Source organism: Eptatretus burgeri, chromosome 17, assembly GCF_056783735.1.
Source record: "Eptatretus burgeri isolate ZD-2024b chromosome 17, Ebu_testis_v1, whole genome shotgun sequence".
Taxonomy (NCBI): domain Eukaryota; kingdom Metazoa; phylum Chordata; class Myxini; order Myxiniformes; family Myxinidae; genus Eptatretus; species Eptatretus burgeri.
The window spans coordinates 1,820,791-1,845,524 of NC_140977.1; the positions used below are offsets into that span (position 1 = coordinate 1,820,791).

At 44.2% G+C, this 24,734-nt stretch overlaps 1 protein-coding gene across 2 annotated transcripts in view; it reads right to left on the reverse strand.

Moving 5' to 3' along the window:
* Positions 1-1,062: 1,062 nt before the first annotated feature.
* The window catches only part of LOC147009081 (uncharacterized), a 45,416-nt gene continuing 21,744 nt past the window's right edge, over positions 1,063-24,734 (reverse strand). The window contains exons 1-2 of one of the 2 annotated variants that reach the window (XM_085862864.1): positions 21,145-22,793; positions 1,063-12,162 (exon numbers count right to left, since the gene is read on the reverse strand). In XM_085862864.1, coding sequence (XP_085718990.1) covers positions 11,369-12,162; positions 21,145-21,166 — 816 coding nt within the window. In that variant the 5' untranslated portion in view covers positions 21,167-22,793 and the 3' untranslated portion in view covers positions 1,063-11,368. Of the gene's footprint in view, positions 12,163-21,144; positions 22,794-24,734 lie in introns of those variants that run through there. The other variant, XM_085862865.1, reaches the window with a different exon arrangement.

Here is a 24,734-nt window from a genome sequence, read left to right on the forward strand (position 1 = left end):
ACGATACACCGCCCAAAGAAAACTTCTGTCCAATCAAGAGGACCGTTTCTATAACATGAATTGTTCAAGAAAATTTTTTTTAACCTTTTGGTTTTTACCCAAGTTTTTGAGGCCGAATCATGTCCATATTCAGGATTTACGAAATCATTCACGGATCATGTGAAGTAAATAAACATTAGTGGCAAGTTCGAGGGGACGAAAAGCGGGCTTGTGGGAATCGAAACCGATTATATTTTATTTATTTAATTTCAACAAATGGCGTAAAAACACTTTAATTACCCTCGCTGAAGGATTCAGAGAGGGTCTGTTTGTTTGTCTGTCTGTCTGTTTGTCCACACAGAACTTTCGTGTTTTTCTCCGCAACCGCTTGTCGGATTGAGATGAAATTTTCACCATTGATGCGACTACTTATTTAAAATGTTTCGATGATATTTATGACGTCATAGGTGCCCTCGTTATGACGTCATAATTGCATATGTAGAACGCCACATTCGTTCAGTATGAAAATTTTTGAGGGTCATCTAGGGATAAAATGGTTCACAGAAAAAAAAATTCATGATGTCATCGGTATGTATTTCGGAAGCGATATTGTTTAAAAAAAAACCTTCAAAAATCTTCTTCTCTGAAGGTACTGAACAAATCGAGGTGAAACTTTACACATATGACCGCCTGTCCATGAGGAACAAAAGGTTCACACATATGATGTCATTGGTCACATGGTTTGGAAGCCATATTGGATTTACCTGAAAACCTATAAAAATACACCACTCAAAAGAAGTCCTGGTGAGGGTTTGTAATCTCTGATTGCTCTTTTTCTTGTTAGAAGATTGTCAGTGACACAAAATACAACAGAATACTGAGATAGTCGTTTATTGACGAGTAATGACAAGGAGGTTCCAAGTAATAAAACTTCAATCACGATATTAAATATGTAATGATCGAACTTGGAATGCCCTTTTGCTTTTATGAGTGGGAGAGGAGGGCAGAGAGTTGGGGTTCGGAGGGGGTGGGGGTGGGAGATGGGACAGCGTTGGAAGGGAGAGGTTGCGTTTGGGGGGGGGGAGGGGTTGTTGCGGAAGGGTTGAGGAGTTGTGGTGGAGAGCGGGTTTGAAAGTTTGGAGTGGAATGCAGCCTTTGGGTTGGAAGCAGGAGGTTGATGACTTGGGGTTTGTGATTTGGAAAGGCAGGAGAGGAAAGAGGGGTGAGAGAAGAGGTAGGATAGAATTTCAATTGCCGTTTTGAATGTATGTGGTCTGGTGTGATGCAGGGGGAGGGGAGGAGGGGAGGGGGAGTAGGGAGTTGATGAGGGGAATAGAGGAGAGGAGAAAGGATTAAGAGGATACGGGGGGGGGGCGGGGGGAGAGGAACATGGGGAGAATTGAGACGCTGAAGTCACATTTTACATTACGTGGAATTACACATTACAAACTGTATTTCACATATGCATGAACATGTATTCATCTATTATATGAAGGAAGTAACGTGTAGATTACATCATCTCTGGATCTGACAAATTGCCAGTTCCTTCAAATTAATCTAAACTGACAGGAAAATTATAATTTTTCAATTCGAGAAAAAAATTGAACCCGAGTGGTGTATAGACAATGAAATGTGCTCAAACCGCTGCCTTGATCACTCCCGAAATTTTATTTATTTCCTGCTTAGAAATATATCGCCTCCCATTTTTTTAACTCTTTCAACAAGCGCAAGAATAAAAGGCTTCCTGTTTTTATATTGGCTTACTTTTATCACAAACGTCTGATAGCGTTTTGTATTCTTTGTCACATCCATCTCTTGGTCTATTTTGGGATCCCTAGTTATTTATTTAACTTGGCTTGTTGTGTTAAGGGGTGGAAAGCAGTGGGACCAATCCACAATGTGAAGCAATATTCTGTGACACTTCGAATGACGGCTTCATACATTGCGAAAGCACAGGATGAATTTCACCCTGCGGACAATTTTGAAGTGACAACAGGCTTTCAAGGCAGCTTGGGGATATGATCCTTTAATCAATCAAAAAAAAAAAAAATTACCTTCGCATTCTGCGAAAGGTTATATCCCTGTGTCGTAAGAGGCGACCAGGGTTGCGTCAGGATGGGCATCCGGTGTAAAACATGTGCGAAATCACTATGCGGATCAGACGGATGATCCGCTGTGGCGACCCCTAACGGGAGCAGCCGAAAGAAGAAGAAGAAGATTCTGCGAAAGGTTATGTTTTGGTCGCTGTGTATTTATTTATTTGTGAATATGTGTGTTTGTTTGTTATTCGCATAACTCAAAGTATTAAACCGAATTGCATGAAAATTGGTGGGATGATTCATGATTATCCAAGGACGATTTGATTAGATTTTGGGAGCGATCGGGTCAAAGGTCAAGGTCATGAAAAGGTCAAAAACAAACTTTTGAGCATAACTTCCTTCATAAGACAGCTATCGACATGCAACCAACGCCATATTGTTCCATGACGAAATACCTTTCGGGTACGTGGGGTCAGATTTGACGTGACGTCATCAGAAGTGCGTCAAAATGACGTCACAAGATGACGTAAATTTTCACTTTTCGACCTCATCAGTTTTGATCATACCATTTTGTAGGTCTTACCTTAAGGACGTCAAACACCAAATTTGACGTCGTTCGGACTGACCGTTATGACGTCATTGATGTTTGAACATAACGTTTTTCAATTGTGGTTAAAATGTCCTGATATTTTATATTCAAATATCTATGTAATTTGGAAAGGAAATTGTCCCAAATCTAGGCATTATGATCAGTACCAAAATATCTGCTTATTTATGAACAGGTTTTGCAAATTAACTCTATGGTCAAGGTCAAGGTCACACTCAAGGTCAAAATATACTTGTAGGCATAACTTCAGATCTAATAGAGCTATTGCCATGAAACCAACGTTAAAATGTTCCGTGAAATAAGAGCTTTCAGGATGGTAGTCCGCGATTGGTGGTGACGTCATTGGAAGTGCGTCAAAATGACGTCACAAGATGACGTCATTTTTAAACTTTCGATTTTTTTTAGTGTTTATCATTCCATTTTGTTGGACTGCCCTCAATGACGTCTAACACCAAATTTGACATCCATCGGACTGATGGTTGTGACGTCATGGACGTTTTTCAAATGTGCCTGGAAAAAAGTAGCGGCGGCGAAGGTATGCGCTCTCCCGAGTGCCCGTTCTCGTTGATAGTTTGTTTCTCAATCGTGTATTCCAACTAAAAATTGAGCTGTTAAGTTGAACTTGCAACCTAAATCATTTGCAGAAAAATATTTTTCAATATTTGTGGATTTATTATGTAGTTTGATTAGAGAAAAGTTTTGGCCCCAAGAGGTGGGGATAGAGACTTCGTCAGCAAAAAATAAAAATAGTTTTGCTGCACGTAACTCGAGATAAGAAAGATAACCTAAAACTTCAAGAAAACTTCAAGAACAGTAAAAAAAAAATAGCGAGTTTAACAGAATAAAAAGTACCTGCAATACACAGAATACAAATATTAAGGCATTCAAAGACCGACTGAGTTTACTTGACAACGATGTATGCAAACAAAAAAGGAATTAAATTGCACAGATACTTTTTATGTTTTGGATTATAAAATGATTACAATAGTGAGAATTTAATTAAGTTAATGAGAGCAGAGCAAACAGTAAAATATTTGAGGCGCATCGTGTTATGAGCAAAATATATTACGTTTAAAAAAAATGAAAATCAACCAAACAGACAAATTCAATCGGATATTAAACCAAAACTTTTCATCACAAAATGTGCTCAAATACATTTCACCTCAACACCTGGAAGCACTTACGGAGCACTCTGTTTCCATGTGTGAACCACGCGTGTAAAGTACTTTCTCCTTCGGTGAGTCCATCCAACGCTTGAGTATGAGGTTTGTAGAAAACATCGATTGGCTTTTGCCAAAGTTGAAGATGAAACCAGGACGAAGACGTGGAAAATTTTATGTATCCGTTTCAATTTTATGCATAGCATCTTCGATTCGTACCTGTTGGGAATTTTATGCAAGGTCGATTTGAGATACCTTTTCTGGCTTGTTGTCTTCATGATTGGATACAAATTAGATCCGGTGGTCTGTTGAGTTTTTCACATACTTGGCCAACCCTACACTCATTGCTCTCTGCACTTGGTTGAGCTCCATCAGGCCACCACCTTCTTCTCCTTTTGGCAGGTACATTCTCAGGATGCACTGATTTTTGAAGAACATTTTGTGGAAAGTGAGGAGTTTCCTTGTTTTGATTATAATCTATCATGTTCATTTCGGGTTGTGGCCAGTTTACTACTCAGCATCTGTATTGGAACACTGGTACTGCGTGATTGTTTATACCTTTGATTTTGTTTCTCGGGGAGAGATACGTTTTCAGGATCATCCTCATTCTACACAGGTATGCCTTGGCAATTGTTTTGTGCATTTGTTTGTGACATATTTGGTGGCCCTCTTCTACGATGAGGTATTTTTTTCGAGCTGCTGCCTTGTTGTTCTTCAGTCGACATGAATGGTGTTGGTTTTTCTTGGTTAAACTTGTACGCACATGCACTTGACACACTTATCTGGATCAAATTCCATTTGAATGTCATCTGAGATCTGTTTTACTAGTTTTAGTTGTTCTGCCAATATTTCATCCTCAGTGTGAAGAGGTTTAAATCATCCATATACAGCATATGTGTCACCTTTCCTGAGCCGTTGACGTCCTTCTGTTGGATGTGGGGTGTATCCATATCCTTGCTCGTTAAGGAGCTTACTCAGTGTGTCCATGCTCAGGAAAGGGGGGGGGAGGCTGTCTCCTTGGAAGATCCTGCATCGTATCTTCACTCCTGACTTTTTTGTATACCTTGTCGAGGCTCGTGTGAGAGCTCACACAAACAACGCACGGCAAGGGGGGCATGAGACATGAGGGGCGGGAGTGGGAAGGACAAAACAGTGGGGAACAGAGACATTAGGAGATCTGTGGAAGGGAGAGGGATGGGGCGGGGAACATGGGGAATACAAGATGGACATTACTGGGACTTTCAGGAAGGAAAGCAGGGAATTTGAAGGAGGTGGGCTTGGGTGGATTATCGGGGGTAGAAAAGATTGAGGATTTGGATGTGGGATGATAAGAGGTGGTGGTGAACAGCTGTTTTGAAGGCCTGGAGAGAAGTAATGGGATTGAATAGAGTGAGGGAGTTTATTCCAAAGGCGGGAAAAAAGAGGAATGAAAGAGTGAAGGTGAGCAGTGATTCGTGATTTTGGTAGTTTTACCAGAAGGGGGTTGTTGGCAGACCTTGAGCGCCCTGCGGAAATGTGGTGGGGACAAATCGCAGAGAGAGCAGGGGGGCGAAGCTGGAGAGGAGACGGTAGAAGACAGAAAGACCACCGACCAGCCTGCGGTGAGAGGCCCAAAGACTCAGCCTCATTGCGGGAGATGTCAATAATCCGAAATGCCTTGGTTTCCACAGTGTGAAGCCGAGAAAGGTGGGAGGCAGGATGACCAGCCCAGAGGGGAGAGCAGTACTCTATCAGGCTGCGGACGAAACCTTTGGAAGTGGTCAGGAGCTCAGGTGAGCCGAGGAAGAACTTTGCACGACGGAGGATTCCCAGTCGGCGACTGGCTTTGGAGGCGAGGTTTGAAATGTGGCTTTCCCAGGAAAGGTCATGGCAGATAGTGAAACCCAGAAGTTTGGAAGAAAGGACTTCTTCCAGAGGATTGTGGAGAAAGTGGATGGGGGGTTTTCTAAACGGTCCTTTCAGAGAGACATAGTGAGAGTGTGAGATTTGTCCGGATTGAAAGACGTGTTCCACGTGTTGGACCAGTTTGTGATTTTATCCAGATCTGCAGTGAGCGAAGAAGCTGCTGCTTGCCGGTCTGAGGGATAACCGATGGTATGGCAGAGGGTGGAGTCATCAGCAAAGAGACATAGAGTATTTTCCAGAGAGTCGGAGAGATAATTCATGAAAACCAGAAAAAGAACAGGGCCCAGAACGCTACCTTGAGGAACTCCAGCCTGGACAGGAAGAGGCGACTGGCTTTGGAGGCGAGGTTTGAAATGTGGCTTTCCCAGGAAAGGTCATGGCAGATAGTGAGATCCAGAAGTTTGAAAGAAAGGACTTCTTCCAGAGGATTGTTGAGAAAGTAGATGGGGGCGGGGGGATTTCTAAATGGTCCTTTCAGAGAGACATAGTGAGAGTGTGAGATTTGTCCGGATTGAAAGACATGTTCCACGTGTTGGACCAGTTTGTGATTTTATCCAGATCTGCAGTGAGCGAAGAAGCTGCTGCTTGCCGGTCTGAGGGATGACCGATGGTACGGCAGAGGGTGGAGTCATCAGCAAAGAGATATGGAGGATTTTCCAGAGAGTCGGAGAGATCATTGATGAAAACCAGAAAAAGAACAGGGCCCAGAACGCTACCTTGAGGAACTCCAGCCTAGACAGGAAGAGGGGATGAAAGAACTTCATTTTGGGCCACACGTTGACTACGACAGAAGAGGAAGTCTGCGAACCATGAGTGGAGATGGCCTTGGATACCATAGGAAGAGAGTTTGGTGAGCAGGGCAGGGTGCCAGACCGTATCAAAAGCACGTGCTATGTCCAGCGATACGGCTCGGATTTCCTGTCTGGCATTGAGGACCTCCATCCATTGTTGGCAGAGCAGAAGCAACATATCCAGGGTAGTGTGACCTGGTCTGAAACCAAATTGATGATCGGAAATCAAGCCATTGGAGAAGAGGAATGATTTAATGTCTGAAGCGATGATGGATTCCATAACCTTGCTGATGATTGGGAGAAGGCTGATTGGTCTGTAGTTGCAGGGATCTGTTTTTGCACCTTTTTTATGCAGGGCAGTAATGTATGCTGATTTCCAAGCAGATGGCAGATGACCTTGAGCAAATGAGAGGGTGAATAGAACAAAGAGAGGGTGAGCAAGAGCAGAAGAGCAGGTTTTTAGGACACGTGGGCTGATGCCGTCTGGACCGGTTGCAGAATCTGAGTCGAGGTTTGACAGCAATCTCTCCGCCTTGTCAGGAGAAAAGGACACAGAGTCCAGGGACAGTTGGGTGCGACTGGGTAAGGTGGGTAGAGAAAGCGATGGGTTTTGGACACAAGATTTAGCTGCAAACACCGAGTTTAGGCATTCAACCTTTTCACGTGCGGTATCAGCAGTGCGGCCATTTGAGGTTAGGGAGAGGATGGAGGGGGAACAAACACCAGAAACAGATTTCATTAGATGCCACCAGGATTTTGAAGAGGGAGAGAGGTTTGAAAGTTCGGACTTGAGCTTCGAAAGATGTTGTTTTCTGGCTCTCCTGAGGGTAGATACACACTTGTTCCGAGCTTAATGGAAGGAACTGAGATTACCCTCAGTTGGGTTTGCGTTCCATGAGGCAAAGGCAAGTTGTTTCAAGACAACTGCCTCACCACAAGCTTCAGTGAACCAAGGGTGGGAGGAAGGGTAGGACAACTGAAGACGAGAGGAGATAAATCTGTGCATGCGGGAGAGCAAGTTTCCTTGAAAGAATTCCCAGGATGAGTTGATGTTGGAGAAAGTAACGATAGAAGACCAGTCTATAAGCTTGATGGCTGCTTGGAGACCCTGCCAGTCGGCTTGAGTGAAATGCCAGACTCGATGGCGGTGAGGTGGTTCTCTGATAATAGCCAGAGAGATGTCCACTTTGACAAGGGCATGGTCAGAAGAACCGATTGGAGCGGAGGCAGAGCAGCAGATATTGTCAGGGAACTTTGTCAAAATCAGATCCAGAAGAGATGGATGGGGGGGGGGGAGGGGGTTGACACTTGACACACTGATCTGTTGTTACGGAGGATCACTGACACTCAACCATTGGTTGAGATCTGGGTCGGGAAGTTGACCGATTGAGTCAGTCCCAATGAGTCGCAGAAAGCTTTTGCTGAGGTGTCATGACAGGTGAGAGAGGTACCCACACCTCGCCAACTGGCATGATGACAATTGAAATGGCCACATATGAGGAAGATAGTTTGGATGAGAAGATAGAAGTTGGTCCATGTTTTCGGATAGTGAGGTGCAGATGGAGTCATCACTGTTAGGTGGACGGTACAGTACACATATAAACATGAGGTGGGAGTGGAGGGGAAGCCATAGCCAGAGGTATTCCTGGGTGTGTGAGGGGGGGTGAGAGCAGTGCATGGAGAGTGAGGAATAGAGTCTTTGATGAAGAGAGCAACTCCTCCACCAGGACGAGGTTCAGGTCTGTCATACTGGAGGAGGGAGTAACCAGGGAGAGATATTTGGGAGTCAGACACGTCTTGGGGGAGGAAAGTTTCTGTTAGGCAGATTATGTCTGGTTTGTCAGTGGCAACCTGTATGGAAAGATCTGAAAGATTTGAGCGAAGACCCTGGATATTTGAGGTCCACACTGTTAATGAAGATGGAGGAGAGGAGGCTTTGGGTGCAGGGGGTGGGAGGGGAGGGTAGGACAAGGGACGAGGGGGGGAGGTAAGGAGGGTTGTTGAAAGAGTGTGGGGGATTGCAGAATAGCTTGGGGAGGGGACCGGATGAGGAGGAGAAAAGTCTCTGTGGTGCTGGGGGAGAGAAGGAAGAAGGCAGTTGAGGATTTGAGGAGGTGGAGTGAGAGATGGAAGTGAGAGGGCAGTGGAAGGAGGCAGCTTTGTGGATGAGAGGGGGGGCAACTTTGAGAAGGGTGAGTAAGGGGGGGTGAATGGTGGGAGAAAGTTGATGGGGGAGTTTTTGAGAGAGGTGACAGGGATGCTTGGAGGGAGAAGAGTGTGATGGTTGCTTTGAGAGTGAGGGCTGAGTTGGCACTGAAATTGGAAAAAAAAGAATGGTTGATGGAAAGCGAACATTCACAGCAAACTGGTTTTTTTTTTTTTAAGTTTTTGGTCAGAGATGCGATTAAACACGTTTCTTGATGGATGCAAGAAAGGCAAATTCAGAGAATGGAGAGAAGAAACGCTGTTGCAGTTGGATTTTTTTAGGCAAGGTATGAAGGAGAGGTCGAATTGAGAGCAGTCTGTTTAAATCGTGGAAGAGTAGTGCATTATGATACAGTAAAAAGTACCAATGTGTGAAAGAGGAAGATGAAGCATTATAAGAGATCGTTTTTATTATTATTATTATTATTGTTGTTTGAGAGAGTTTTCATCAGATTAGGTCATGGAAGTGTTGTAGAAAAAATTGTGAGGTGAATGGTGAAATTTGATCGATAAACGCAGGGGGTCTAAACAGATCACGTGGTTATGGGAGAAGCACTTGGCTCTGGGAGGTGTATCGTCAAAAGTGAAATTATTTATTTGAAATAAGGATTGCATAACATTTGGAAAAGGGAAGGTTGAAGTAAAATCGTGGAAGTATGTGGTGAATTTGGACGGTAAATGCAGTGTGAAGCTGCTGGGTCGATGAAAAGTACCAGAGAGAGAGATAGAGAGACACGTGGTTACAGGAGGTGTCGAGATCGAAAGGATACAAGGAAGATTATTATTTTTTAATGTATTTTTGAAGAACAGGTAAGATTCGGGAATGGAAGGTTGTAGATCGGAAGAAATCGTGAAGGTAATGGCAAGAGAGGGTCAGCTCAGTAGAATAAAGAGGGTGTGCTGGCAGGAAGAAGAAGAGGAGGAGGAGGAAGAAGAAGAAGAATCGAGACTTGTGAGTGTGCAAGGAGAAAGGTAGTTTTTTTTAATTTTTATTTAAGACAAGAAATAGAGTGTTTAGTTGGGAGGGATGGGGGACGTTGGGAAAGTGGGGAAGATAGAAATTGAAGGTAATGGGGAGAAAATACAAATAAACACGATCATACACCGAGTGGGACGATGGGTAGGCCTCAAGAACTCGGTAAGACAAGGTCGACGAAAACGCACAAAATAGCAAGATTTTTGAAACAAAACCGAACTAGGAACACACAGTAACATGCAGGTAAGAAAATAAAGTTAAAACATTACAGATAATGACTGGAAACTTAAGTTTGAGATAGATAGCAAGGAGCCTTGAAGGAGACCTGCCAACGCTCCAAACCCAGAACTGGAAGCTTTCTCAATTAGTGTGATTATTTGGGGGTTGATCTTGTACAATTGCATGCATTTTAGCATCCATGAATGTGGGACACGATCAAAAGCTTTTTTATTATCTATCCGAACTATGGGCAAGTTGGTGCTTCACAACATTAATTTTTCAAGTATGGTTCTGTTCAGTCATCATCATTTTGTGTGCAGCATGTGGCTGCTGGTTGCATCATTGCTGGGAGAATTGCTTTGCCACTGATGCAGTGCCCCTGTTACCAGTAAAATGGTACTCATTTTGCCGATCTCGGAAGGATGACAGGCTGAGTCAACCCATGTGGTGTTGTATAACAGCACGACAGGGGCTCAAACCCTAAGATCTTAAGCCAGCCACCTTAACCGTTAAACCAACACCAGGCTGCCTTGTTCAGTAATAGGTGGTCAATTATTCCAGAGCACATCTCTTACATCCCTTCTGCTCTGCTTCTAGACCTTGTTGTGTTTGGTGGTGACAAGTAATTTATGTGATTATTCTAGGTTAAAGAAAAAACGATGTTGTTGTTTGACATGTTATTGGCCTATATTTGTGAGACAGTTTGGTTTATTCAAATTTTGGGGTGAGGAAGGTATCACCTTCTGTGAGCAACTCATTCATTACCTTTTCTCCTTGGATACGTTTGTTGAATGCTCGATTGTGATTGTGGATAACATGTAGTTACTTTATCCAGAATTTTGGAAGGCCTGGGTTTTTGAAGTTTGGCATTTTTACAAGTTGTTATTTCTTTTTTTCCATTTCTTCGTCCAACGTCACTCGGGGCATTTTCTCAAGATGTTGCTTTTGCAAGTTTCAGATCCATTTTGTCTCCTTGTTGTGTTCTTTTCGGTTTTCATAAATTCCTTTGCAGAACTTTTCTAGTTCATCTTTTTTGGAGGGAGTTTAGACATTCTGCTTGTTTCCCGAGTGCATGGTAGAATCGTCTTGGGTTTTCAGACATCAGGTTTTGTTTTCTTCTTCCGTTTGCTTTGTCATAGTTTTTTTTTCTGCTCGTGCTATCATTTCTGTTTTGAGTGTGTTTTCAGCACCCATGAACTTGAGATCTTTCTCTTCAATTTAACTTTTTTATTTTTTGGATTCTTCTGTTTCACTTTGGGCGTTAGCTTCCCTTTATGAACTGTTCTATTCATCCCCTTTCCTTTCTTAGTTTTTCTTTGTCTCCAAAATCCCTGTTTCCATGGTGGTATCTAGTTTCAGTGGGTTGGAACTGGTCTAGTTTTCTTGTGGTGTTGTTTGCCTGTTCCTTCTTCTTGAATGAGCAGTGCTGCTGCAAAACACATTTCTTTCATGATGTTGTTTTATTTTTCTGAGTACAATAAGTTCAGCTACAGTGTCGATTCTAAGGGGGGCTTCTCTCGTGTGTGTATTTTTTGATGTCGACATAAAGACGATGAACAAGCAAAAACCTTACTGCATAAAGAACACTTGTATGGCCTCTCTCTTGTGTGCACTGTTCGATGACTTTGTAACGTTGTTAAATGAGAAAAAAGCTTATTACACACACAACATTTGAAAGACTTCTCTCCTGTATGTACTATTTGATGTTTCTGTAAATTTGATAACTGAGAAAATGCCTTACTGCAAACACCACACTTGTAGGGCTTCTCTCCTGTGTGCATTCGTTGATGACTTTTGAAAGTTGTTCTGTGAGCAAAGGCTTTGTTACACACAGAGCAATTGTAGGGCTTCTCTCCAGTATGTCTTCTTTGGTGATCTTTGGATGTTGTTCTGTCAGCAAAGGCCTTATGACAAACAAAACACTTGTATGGCTTCTCACCAGTGTGCATTCTTTGATGATCGTTCAAATACAACAGTCGATGAAACGCCTTACCGCACACAGGGCACTTGTATGGCCTCTCACCGGTGTGTATTTTTTGATGTAGTTTTAAAGATGATAGCAAAGTGAATCCTTTGTTACACACAGGACACTGGTGTGGATTATCACTTCTTTGGAGTTGCTCGAGTGTCTTTAAACAACTTTTGCAATTGTTTTTGTGAGACACACTTCCAAATTTGTCAGTTCCCTGAGAGCAAGTCTGTGTCGTTTTCTGATCGAAAGGAACTTCCGTGTTGAATAACTGGGAACAGATGGTACAAGAAGCCATTTTCGTTTGTTTTTCTGCAAAGATAATTCACAAAGGCATTTTTAACGTTGATGAAATGTATTCACTCGAGATAAGCCACTCAGTTAGCGAGCAGCACAATTGTTACCAAAAATGCCGCCTCCTTTCAGTGTAATTAGCTTTCATTCCATGCAAGATTCAGTATTATTATGTACGAAGTTTCAAAAGCATTGTAAGAAACTAAAGCTTTCAATATCATTAATGATCATATCCACACTGAAAGGATGCTAAAAGAGAAACATGACAATGGAAACACTGAAAAACAAAAAACTGATAGTAAGCTAAAGGAAGTTTAAATGTTGCTTTCTTCTGACAATGCCACCTGATACTGAAAATCTCAGCATTCAGGCCCATTATATTTTGGCGGATCCGGATCCGGATCTTCACCAGAATCTAATTAGTTCGTCATTGTCACACACCCAACCTGTCCACAAAATTTTATCCGGATCTGTCCACAACCTTTTGAAATATCCTGTACACAAACAAACAGACAGACAGAAAGCGGTGAAAACATAACCTCCTTCACCTTCGGTGGAGGAGGTAAATAAATGAAGCAACACAACAGCATTTAATTGAAGAGTGGTTCCTTGGTTCTACCACATGAACCTTGGGGCATTGCCCCTATTTTTTATTTATTATTGTAAGTGACTCACAAACACACAGATGGACGGACGCTTCATCTTTTAGTAAGAGATGTCAACAAAAACAAAAACAGCACAGACATAATAAATAATGCAATACAATATTTCAATGAAGTTGAGTGCAGAAATCCCAACAAGAGAGCGATGAGACTCATAATGAACACTGATCTCCACTCAACACTAAACTTGGTTCTGCAAAGGAGATGGAGAAAGAGTCGTAATCACGAAGACTGGGGTAGTGGTGCACCAACAAGCTGGCGAGTGTCGTAATCCTGAAAACTACGGTGTAAATTGAAAGCTTGTTTTTCCGGCAATACAAACAGGTCAGTTATCTGTCAGTCTTCTACCGCCTCCATTTTTGTCTTGCTCCCTCTACCTCCTTTTCCTTGCTCTGTCCACCCAGGTTTTTGCAGGGCATGAAAGCAACCCAGGTCAGGTCAGGTATGGGAGCATGTGCCAGAACAGCGCGTCGCTGCGTCCACTCTCCGCCGGTACTCCAGGGGCCTCCGTCTGGCCATCCCCCAGGCAGATGCCAGGCCCATCCCCATCTCCTTGAGATGATCGTCAACCTGCTGCAACCATGAGGCACGTGGTCGGCCCACTGGCCTCCTCCACTCATGAGACTCCCTCGCTGAGAGAATCTGGTGAGCAGGATCAGCGTCAGGAAAACGAGCCACATGTCCATACAGCCGCAACTGACGCTCACGGACTATGCAGGTAACAAATCTCATCCGAGTCTCTCACAGAAACCGCTCGTTGGACACAAAATCCGACCAGCGATAGCCAAGGATTCTCCGAAGAGACCTGGTACCAAAGGAATTAAGTCTCCGTCTCAGATCCTTGGTCAGAGTCCAAGTGTCGCACCCATAGAGCAAGACTGGAAGTACCAAGGACCTGAAGACTCGGACTTTCGTCCTCCCGCACAGGTACCGGCAGCGCCACACCCCATGATCCAGTGAATCCATGACTCCCTAGGCCCGACCCAGACGTCTATTGACCTCTGACTCGCAGCCAGCAGAGACATGAATATCACTGCCAAGGTAAGTGAATCTCTCCACGACCTTAACATCCTCACCACAAACAGACACAGACAGGACAGCAGCATCCAAGATGTCAGCGAAAGCCTGGATCTTAGTTTTGACCCAAGAAACCCGTAATCCCAGCGGCTCCGACTCCTCATTCAGCACCTCGAGGGCCCCTAAAAGGATGTCTAAAGTCTCCGCAAAGATGACTGCATCGTCTGCAAAATCAAGGTCCGAGATCTTGAGATTCCCAAACGATGCACCGCAACCTGATCTCTCCGACATCCTCCCTAAAATCCAGTCCATACAAGTGCTGAAAAGTGTGGGGGCAAGTACACATCCCTGACGAACTCCAGTAACAACTGGAAATAAGTCAGAGGTGGTACCACCACACTTCACAGCACTCTCAGTACCAGAGTAGAGTTCAGACATCAGATCGATCAGTTTTGGTGGCACCCCACGAAGACCAAGAATCCTCCAGAGGACATCCCGATTCACTGAATCGAACGCTTTACAGAGATCAACATAGGCTGCAAGCAGCCCCTGCCGAAACTCTCGTCTGCGTTCGGTGAGGACACGAAGGGCAAGGATACGGTCAATCGTTGACCTCTTTGGTGTAAAGCCTGACTGCTCTGGACGCTGGTGCTCAAGCAGATGGTGGCGAACCCTATCAAGAATTATCCGAGCAAAGACCTTGCCCGGCACTGAGAGCAGCGTCACCCCTCAGTAGTTGTTGCAGTCTTGGCGATTACCCTTCCCTTTCCAAAGAGGGACAACAAGGCCCCTCTTCCAGTCAGTTGGGATGATGCCTGTGTTCCAGGCAGAGCACAAAACTGCATGCAACGACACGAGTGCAGCATTTCCACCAGCCTTGAGAAGTTCGGCATGGATGCCACAGATCCCTGGAGCTTTGCCCCGTTTCAACTGGTTCACCGCAGCCCATGTTTCCACAAGCGAAGGTGGATCACAGTTGATTCGAGGGTCAGCAACAGGGATTGTAACACCCTTGACGTCCAACTCGACAGCTGGGGGATCAGCCTGGTACAACCGCTCAAAGTAACCGGCCCAGCGGGCCTTCACTTCAGACTCCTCTGTCAAGAGCCTACCACTCTCTGCTCGAACTGCAGTGCTCCGAGGGATGGGCTTGGATGAACGTAATGCGCGAATTCCCCTGTAAGCGGGTGATGTCCACAGGTGATGCTCTACCCCCTCACAGATTCCTCGCACATAGGCCTCCTTGTCCACCCTCAGTGCACGTACAGTTTTACGCCTCAGCTCCCTGAACAGCTCAGCTCTGCCATTCAGCCTGGCCCTGCGACTCTGGTCAATGGTATCCAGTGTCCCTTGAGAGACAAAATTCTTCTTTGCCCTGCGGTGAGTTCCAAGACATCCACCGGCAACATCAAGGATGGTGGTCTTGAAGGCGCTCCACAACTCTTCAGGACCCCCCAAAGCACCCAGACCCCCCAAGTGTCCACTCAGCCTGTTCGCAAACTCCTCAGCTACTCTCTCATCCCTGAGCTTGGCAACATCCAGCCTAGGCTGGGATGGTACCATTCTCCAGGATTTAAGGTGCAGCTTTAGAATTGCGACAACAAGCCTGTGGTCAGTATTGAGGAACTGAGCACTCCGGTAGACCCTGCAGTTCTGGATCATCCTCCAACGACCGTCAATGAGGACATGGTCAATCTCCTTTGCCACACCGCCAGCGTTGGAATACCAAGTCCAGCGATGAGCTTGTGGGCGTTGAAACCATGAACCAGCCACCCTAAGTCCATGACTTCTTGCAAAGTCAAGGAACTTCGTGCTATTCTGGTTCATAGTTCCTGACCCATGGGGACCAACACACACCTCATAACCATCCCTATCAGTTCCAGTCGATGCATTGAAATCCCCCAAGACTAGAAGTGTATCTCGTCTGGGGCACTGATCAACCACAAACTTGAGCGTGGCGTAGAATGCATCCTTCATGGTGAGATCACTCGCCTCAGTCGGAGCATTAACAGAGACCAGGGAAATGACACCTAAGGAGTGACGAATCCTTAATCTCATAATATGCTCGTTGACCGGTGTTACCTCAATTATCATTGGGGTCAGCTTATTGGACACAGCTACAGCAACTCCTTGGGTATGGTAACCATCAGAGCGACCAGACCAATAGTAGGTGTAACCACCCACCATTATCTCGCCGCAATCCGGTCTCCGAACCTCAGAGAGAGCTGCAATCCCGATGTCCAAACGCTTGAGCTCAGATGATAACAGAGACAGGTGATCATCCTCTCTTAGGGATAGGACATTCCAGGCACCCACCCAAGGAGACCGCCGTCTGGTGGACGACACCTCAGCACCACTCCGACACACTCTCCCGCAATCTGACCCAGGGATGTTACCCCGTGGTTTCCCTCCTATCAAAGATTGGGGGTCCCGAAGGCTTTGCCCCAATCCCGTCATCCGGTGAGCTGCCCTGCGAAGGGAAGCTGCACAGGAGGTACTCCCACGGAGTGGGTTTTAACTGGGTAGGTTTAAAGCAACCCACTTATGATGAAACTGCAAACATCCAGGCTCAATGCTCACCCTCATGCATTTGTTCTTTTCACTCACCTATAGAATCAACTTATTCAGTCTATTCAATCTCACGAGCGAATTGAGTGACCAGGACGAAAGCCAATCTCAGTCTGAATTCCGACCCAGTGACTCAACTCCGGACAAGACTCTGCTTCTCTATCAGCAATGGTTGGAGCCCCTCAATTTCAAACAATAGACCAGGATTATTTCCTTGGATATATCTCAGGCATTCAAGACTCTGGCATCCTGGTTTGCTTGCGAAACACTCTGCCCACCTTAAATCCTGGATTTCAGACATGCTTCACTCACGCTGTCTATGTGTTTTCCAGCAGTTGAACCACTCCTCTCTACTGGTGGATGGACTACTCCAAGGCAGTGTTTTGGGTCTGGTCTTGTTGCTCATTTATATTAATGACCTCACTAATACTCTCGAAAACCCTATTTTCCTTTTTGCAGACTATATTTTGCCATCCCTTTGCTTGGCAGACAGCAGCTGCATCTCTCTCTCCCCGTCTCTGCTGGTGCAATTGCTCAGACACTGGTCTGACAAATGGAGAATATCTTTTAATCATGGAAAATGTCTCAGTTTCCCCCTATCGCTCAGGAATGATTGTCAAACAAACCCATCTATTTTACTTGGTCATCCACTGGAAGAGGTTCAGTTTCTTTAACTTCGAGGACTAAACATCAGCCAAGACCTTTCTTGGTGTGATGACAGAGCAAAGCTGGCCTTCAAAGCCAGCCACAGACTGGGCATCATCCTTCATTCCAAGTCTTTCCCTGGTAAATCAAAGCCAATCACAAGGCCCTTGTTCATAGCTCAATGAATGACTGGTCTTCACTCTGTACAACCACCCAAGCAACATACAGTACCTTCAGAAATAATTCACACCCCTTGACTTTTTCAAATTTTGTTGTGATACAGCCAGAAATTAAAATGGATTACATTTTTTAAAATTTGTCCCCAATTTATATTGTTACAGCTGTGGAAATTCGCATTCCACCATAAAGGGCCCATAGGTGAGATATCTCTAAGTACATGTGTAGTTAGCCCAAACCCGTTGTATAGAGGGAATTTATGTGATCCATTCGGGCTGCGATCCTTTGAGTTAGGCGTTTTTCTTTTTCTATCTTTTATTTCAAACACACAACATTTCAACAACCATGCCATCCCCATCACAGCGCCAACCACACTGCAACCACGCCACCTCCACCATCTACGCTACTACATCTTCGCCACTCAACAGGCTCCGTGCGGTTACGATCTCCGCGGAGGAACAAACAAAAACCAACAAGGATGCTTGGTGGGCTTTTCCCGCCTGTTTTTTTCCGTCTGACTTCCCCGCGCTTTGGAGTGGAGGAAGAGCGATGCAGGTCAAAGGTCAGAGGTCATGTAAAGGTGGGGCCTCTTTTTGGGGGAATAATTCTCTGGCTCCGAGCCAAAAACTGACTCCCTCGGCCCCCGGACAGAGCGGGGTGGAGGGAAAGCGTGAGGGAGCGCCTTTTTCGGGAACCCTCTCGAAGGAAGTTGGAGCCGAGAACGGGGCGAAGGGCGGAGCCCCGGGCAATAAAAGACGGACATGGGCGGGTGCAAGGAGGGCTTTTTCTTCCTCTTCGTCTTGGCTGGTGGTTCGGTTGGTTTTTGTGGAGAGTTGGTCATCAGGAAGAGGTCCTGCGCCCGCGCCTTGGCGAGCGGCCCTGTCACGAAGGCACGGACGGGAGACGCAGCAGCGCCCGTTGCGAGGTGGACCTGTGCGTCCGGACGGGGAGTGCCGGAGAGGGTTCGCCAGCCGCGAGAGAGGTCGGGGCCGGGCGCGACCACGCTGACAGTCGCGGGAGAGGGACTCACCAGCCAAAGGGAAGTCATCATTTTCTTTTCGGGGTTTTTGTATGGATCTTGTGGCACCGTGTCTCGTAAAGTAGAACTGTTCAAGTGTTGCCGTGTGTACGCATATTCGGTTGTAACTCTGCATCGTTTCTTTTGTTTTAATTGCTTTATGTGCATTTTGATTGTGTATGGCTGTAAATACGTGCCTTTCGTGCTTGTCTGTGTGTGCATGTAAATAAAATGCTTGCTTGTTGAACTGTGCCCGTTTCGCTTCGTCTTTTCTCTGTTGACCCTCCATCTTGCTTCACGTAAAGGGTTCGTAGTGGGTGCAACATCCCGGTAAATAATCTGAACTGTCGAGGTTGACGATAACACCGCTCGGTTATCCCGATATAGTACGGAACGGGCCGCCCAAGCGGCTCGTGTCCAGAGTCAACCTGCGGCGAGGTACGATCGCCCGGTTTACCATCCGCGTGGGTACTTAGGTAGTCGAGTTTGGCGAACAACCCTATCCTACACGGGTGGCCGATTGGCACGATTGTGGTGAGGTTGAAAGGCCCACAGGTGACTGGCTCGGGGCGATAGTTCCCGGAGGGTCATGACTGAATTGTCCGTCCGCTGGGCGACGTGCCGCAATCCGAGTTACGTGGCCGTCCATACGCCGGCGGGCGCAAATTCGCATCAATATGAAATGCCCCAAAATGACAAAGTGAAAACATTTTTCGAATTTTTTCCAAATGAATAAAAAATGGAAAGCTGAAATAGTTCAAGTCAATAAGTATTCAACACCCACCCCCCCCCTCCTCGAGTCAATACTTTGTTGAAGCGCCTTTGGCAGCTTTGCACATCTACATTTGGAGATTTTTGTCCCATTCTTCCTTGCAGATTTGCTCCAGCTCCGTCAAGTTGGATGGGGAGTGTCGGTGAACAGCAATCTTCAAGTGTTTCCACAGATTCTCAATGGAAAACAAGTCAGGGCTTTGGCTGGGCCACTCGACCTTCATGTTCTTGTTCTGAAGCCATTCCAGTGTTGCTTTAGCTGTATGCTTGGGGTCATTGGCCTGTTGGAACATAAATCCCCACCACATTCAAAGGCCTTTTGCACTAAGAAGCAGGTTCTCCTCAAGGATTTGGCTCCATTCGTTATTCCCTCTATCCTTACAAGTCTCCCATTCCCTGCCGCTGAAAAGAATCCCCATAGTATGATGCTGCCACCAGCATGCTTCATGGTAGGGATGGTGTTAGATGGATGATGAGCTGTGCTCGGTTTCCACCAGACATAACACTTTGCATTCAGGCCAAAGAGTTCAATTTTCTTCTCATCAGACCATAGAATCTTTTACCTCATGCTCTCAGTCTTTCACGTGCCTTTTGCAAATTCCAGGTGTGCTGTCATGTGCCTTTTTCTCAGGAGTGGCTACCATCTGGCCACTCTCCCATAAAGCTGAAATTTGTGAACTTCTGCAGAGATTTTTGTCCTTCCGGCAGATTCTCCAATCTCTGTTTAGGAACTCTGTATTTATCAGAGTGGTCATTGGGTTATTGGTCACCTCTTCTTGCCCAGTTTGGTTGGACGGCCAGCTCTAAGAAGAGTTGGGGTAGCTCCATAGTCTTTCCATTTTCTAATGATGGAGCTCACTGTGCTCTTGGGAACTTTCAACACTCTAGACATTGTTTTATACCATTCCCCAGATATATACCTCCTCACAATTCTTCTTGGAGTTCTACGGACAGTTCCTTGGACTTGATGGTTGCGTTTCCGCTCTGACATGCACTGTCAACTGCGCGGTCTTATATAGAAAGGTGTGTTTCTTTATAAACCATGTCCAATCAATTGAATTGGCTACAGCTGGACTCCAATCAAGTTGAAGAGATATTTCAAGGATGATCAAAAGAAATTGGATACACCTCAGCTCAATTTGGAGTGTCATCACAAAGGGGTTGAATACTTGACACCAAGACATTTCAGCTTTTCATTTTTAATAAATTTGTAGAAATTTCTCAAAAAAATTCCACTTTGACATTATGGGGTATTTTGTGTAGATTGGTGACACTTCTTTCTTTCTTTTTTAGTTTAATCCATTTAAAATTCTGGCTGTAACAAAACAAAATGTGAAAAAAATTGATGGGTTTTTTTTTTTTTTGTATACCTTGGTCGAGGCTCGTATGAGAGCTAACACACAACTCACAGCAAGGAGGCATGAGACAAGAGGGGCGGGAGTGGAAGGGACAAAACAGTGGGGAACAGACACATTAGGTGAACTGTGGATTTGAATACTTTCTGAAGGCACTGTATCTGTCTCTCCTGAATTTTGTGGAATCCCACGCTCTCAAAATTGTTGGAATCTCTGGTGAAAATGTTGAAGCACAACATCTGTTGCTCTCACAATGGAGGCAGGTAGGTGGTCTCTGTGGTCTCACAATCCACACACAAGCTACCTACAAGTAATGCCAATATCTCCCTACCCCTCAAGCTCCAATGTTTCTTGGTACCTTATATCTAACTCAAATTTAAACCCATCTACTCTTTCTGCTGCCACAACCTTCCAAGAGAGACCATTCCATGCATTAACTACTCTCTGACTCAAAGACCCTTGCCTTACTTTCAGGCTATGGCCCCTGATTCTATCACTATCAATTCTGCGAGAGAAAAAACTCTTCTGCACTTATTTTGCCTATCCCCTACATAATCTTAAACATCTCAATCAAACCCTCACATAATCGCCTCCTTTCTAATGTATAAAATCATGTCTCCTTCCTCTGAGGACTCAAGGTACGATCTACCTCCATTAAGGTAAAGGATCACATGTTATGGACCAAGCTGTAAAGTTTTTGTTGTTATCAATATTTTGTTCTGTGGGTTCTTTTCAGAATCATCACTTAACCCAAGCCAACCCTGGGCAGGATAGAAACTGAACATACTCTTGTTGGTTGTAATCTCCATTTGCGGGTTTCAGTTGGTGGGAGGAAGTTCTCCCAGAAATCAAAATCTCCACCTCCTTTTTCAGTGAAGAATAATGATTCATGAACCAAACTGTGAAGTTTCATTCTCACAGCCTCGTTCCAAGGGCTCTTTTCAGAATCTTCACTGAACCTCTGACATCCTCCACTTGTAACTCGTTTGTAGTTATTCCCAGGAATTATTTTTAAATACTCAGTAATGGTTTTCTTCATCATTCCTGTAGCTCCAACCATCACTGGGACAATTTCAGCTTTCTTCAATTTCCACATCCTCTTAACCTCATTTTTCAGATCCTGGTATTTGGTCATTTTCTGAATTTCTGTGGCATTTATTCTGAAGTCATTGGGAACCAGGACCTTGATCAACAATGCTGATTTCTCCTTTTTGTATTTCAGCACCATGTCTGAGCGCAATGCTTTGATTGCAATATCCACACTTGATGGAATCATCGTGTCACACGTGAGCATTACTTGTTCATTTTCAACCATTGGATCTGGTTTGTGTTTCCATGATTGTTCTGTGACTGGGATGTTGAAATGTTTACAAATGTCCCAATGGATTACTCTGCAGACACTGTCATGTCTTTATGTGTACAGCTGTTCCGACATGAGTTTTTTACACCCCGAAAGGAGGTAACTGGGACTTTATATTTCTTCATGACAAAACCTGTATTTGCCCGATTGACTCAATCCCACCATTTTCTAAAAAAACATTCATGTAATGTCCTTTGTCTTGGGCATTGATGATGACGCGTTCTCCATCCCAACTAATTTGACCTCTTCTTAGCCAATTCTAACCTTACAGCTGTCCTGTCAAGCTCTTTTTCAAATCTTCCTGCTCTTTCATCATTCTCCCATTTGTCAGAGTATATCTGCTGATATTTCTTTTTGTAATTTTCCTTTTTTTTTCTGAGGCAATCATTGGGCTGTGTTTATTTCTGTGTCCTGTGTGGTGTCCATCATTTGCACCTGTGTTTTGAAGTTTGTTGCTAAATGGATTAACGATTCCTTTTCTGGTTTGTTTTCTTGCAAGTGTACAAATCTCATCCGATAGTCTGTTGAGCTCTTCACATCCTCTGCTAGTCTGACACACGAAGATCTGTGCACTTTGTTAAGCTCTATCAAACCACCTCCTCCCTCGAGTCTCGGTAATTCAACCTCGGTATGCATTTAATTGGCTTTTGTAGAAAATCTTGTGAATAGTTCGAAGTTTCCTTGTTTTGATGTCTGCATTGTTGATCTACAGATGTGGCCAGTTTATAATTGCATAGCTGTATTCGAATACGGGCACTGCAAGTTGGTTTATGGGTTTGGTTTGGTTTCTTGGAGAGAGGGATGACTTCAGAATTAGTCTAATTCTGTATAAGTACTCTTTACTGATTATGTTAAACATTTTTTTTATGTTGCATCTCGGGGCATTCTTCTATTCCTAGGTGTATGTTGGATGCTTAGTTTTCTAGTTTCTGTATTGTTGTACTTTCATCGATTGAGATGTTCTCTGTTCTTTTTGTGTTTCCTTGTACAAATGTGCACTTGACACATTTGTCAAGACCAAACTCTATTTGAATGTCCTCTGAGTTCTACTTTACTCGTTTCAGTTGATCTGCCAATTTCTTATTATTCAGTGTGAATAGTTTTAGATCATCATGTGTATTCTTTGATGGGAGTTTAAATGTGTTGATTGAGCAAAGGTCTTGCTACACACGGAACACTTGTATGGCTTCTCTCCAGAATGGATTCTTTGATGGGTGTTTAAATGTGTTGATTGAGCAAATGTCTTGCCACACACAGAACACTTGTATGGCTTCTCTCCAGAATGTATTCTTTCATGTTTCTGTAAATTTGATAACTGAGAAAATGCTTTGCTGCAGACAGAACACTTGAAGGGCTTCTCCCCTGTGTGCATTCGTTGATGACTTTTGAAAGTTGTTCTATGAGCGAAGGCCTTATGACACGCAGAACAATCATAGGGCTTCTCTCCAGTATGTCTTCTTTGATGATCTTTGCATGTTGTTCTGTCAGCAAAGGTCTTATAACAAACAGAGCAAGTGAAAGGCTTCTCTCCGGTGTGAATTCTCTGATGACCTCTTAACGTTGTTCTGTCAGCAAAAGCTTTGTGACAAACAAAACAAATGTAGGGCTTCTCTCGTTGATTGGAATCTCCATTCGTGGATTTCTCCCCAACGTGCATCATTTCATGATCGTTCAAATACAATCGCCGATGAAATGCCTTTCCGCACACATGGCACTTGTATGGCCACTCACCGGTATGTATTTTTTGATGTAGTTTCAAAGACGATAGTAACGTGAATTCTTTGTGACACACAGGACACTGGTGTGGATTATCACTTCTTTGGAGTCGCTCGAGTGCCTTTAAACAACTTTTGCAATTGTTCTTGTGAGACACACTTCGAAATTTGTCAGTGCCCTGAGAGCAAGTCTGTGTCGTTTTCTGATCGAAAGAAACTTCCGTGTTGAATAACTGGGAACAGATGGTACAAGAAACCAATTTCGTTTGTTTTTCTGCAAAGGTAGTTCACAAAGGCATCTTTAACGATGATGAAATGTATTCACTCGAGAAAAGCCACTCAGTTAGTGAGCAGCACAATTGTAACCAGAAATGCCGCCCTCTTTCAATGTAATTAGCTTTCATTCCATGCAAGATTCAGTATTATTGTGTATGACGTCTCAAAAGCATTGTAAGAAACTAAAGCTTTCAATATTGTTAATGATCATATCCACACTGAAAGCAAGTTAAAAAGAGAAACATGACAATGAAAACACCGGAAGAATGAAACTGATAGTAAGTTAAGGGAAGTTGAAATGTTGCTTTCTTTTGACAATGCCAGCTGATGCTGAAAAATCCCAGAGAGGGCAAATGAAAAGCAATTGTGACAAAACCTGAAGTGTGTGTCCAAAGTTCTGAGACAAGAGGCCTAACGAACTAAAATGTGTATGAATTTTTTCCATGCATTAAATATCCACTCCCTCCTCTAGGGAGCGGTAATGAAATATCACCCTACCCACCTCCCCCCAGTAAATATTCTGGCTGCACCCCTTCTTGGTCCTAGTGGTTTTGCCAGTTTTAGAATTTGCATCACACGGAGTTACAATCCCTTCCCTTTGATTATATTGCACACTTTCCGGTCGGTTCAGAGTTGTGTGTGCACACTGGAGATGCATATAATGGTGGTGTGTATCAACAACGTCTGAAAATCTATTTTTGAGAGAAAATAAAAATAATTGTTTACACAAAGTATGTAAACGATCCACCAAGCATCTTGCCTGTGGTTGAGATGCCATGTGCAACGTGGCCCTGGTTAACCAAGAGGATGATCGATCAAGTGTAAATGCCATCGCAGGAAGAGAGCTGTTGAAAATTGCCAACGTTGCAATTGTTAAAAATATCAAAAATGCAGGAAAAGGACACGTCCAACTTTACAATCACAAATGGATTCAATAAAAACTAACTGTATCTACCCATCGCTTTGCTGATGGATTCGATAAAAATACAGCATGCTGTACTTCACAAACATGTTTCTTATCTATCT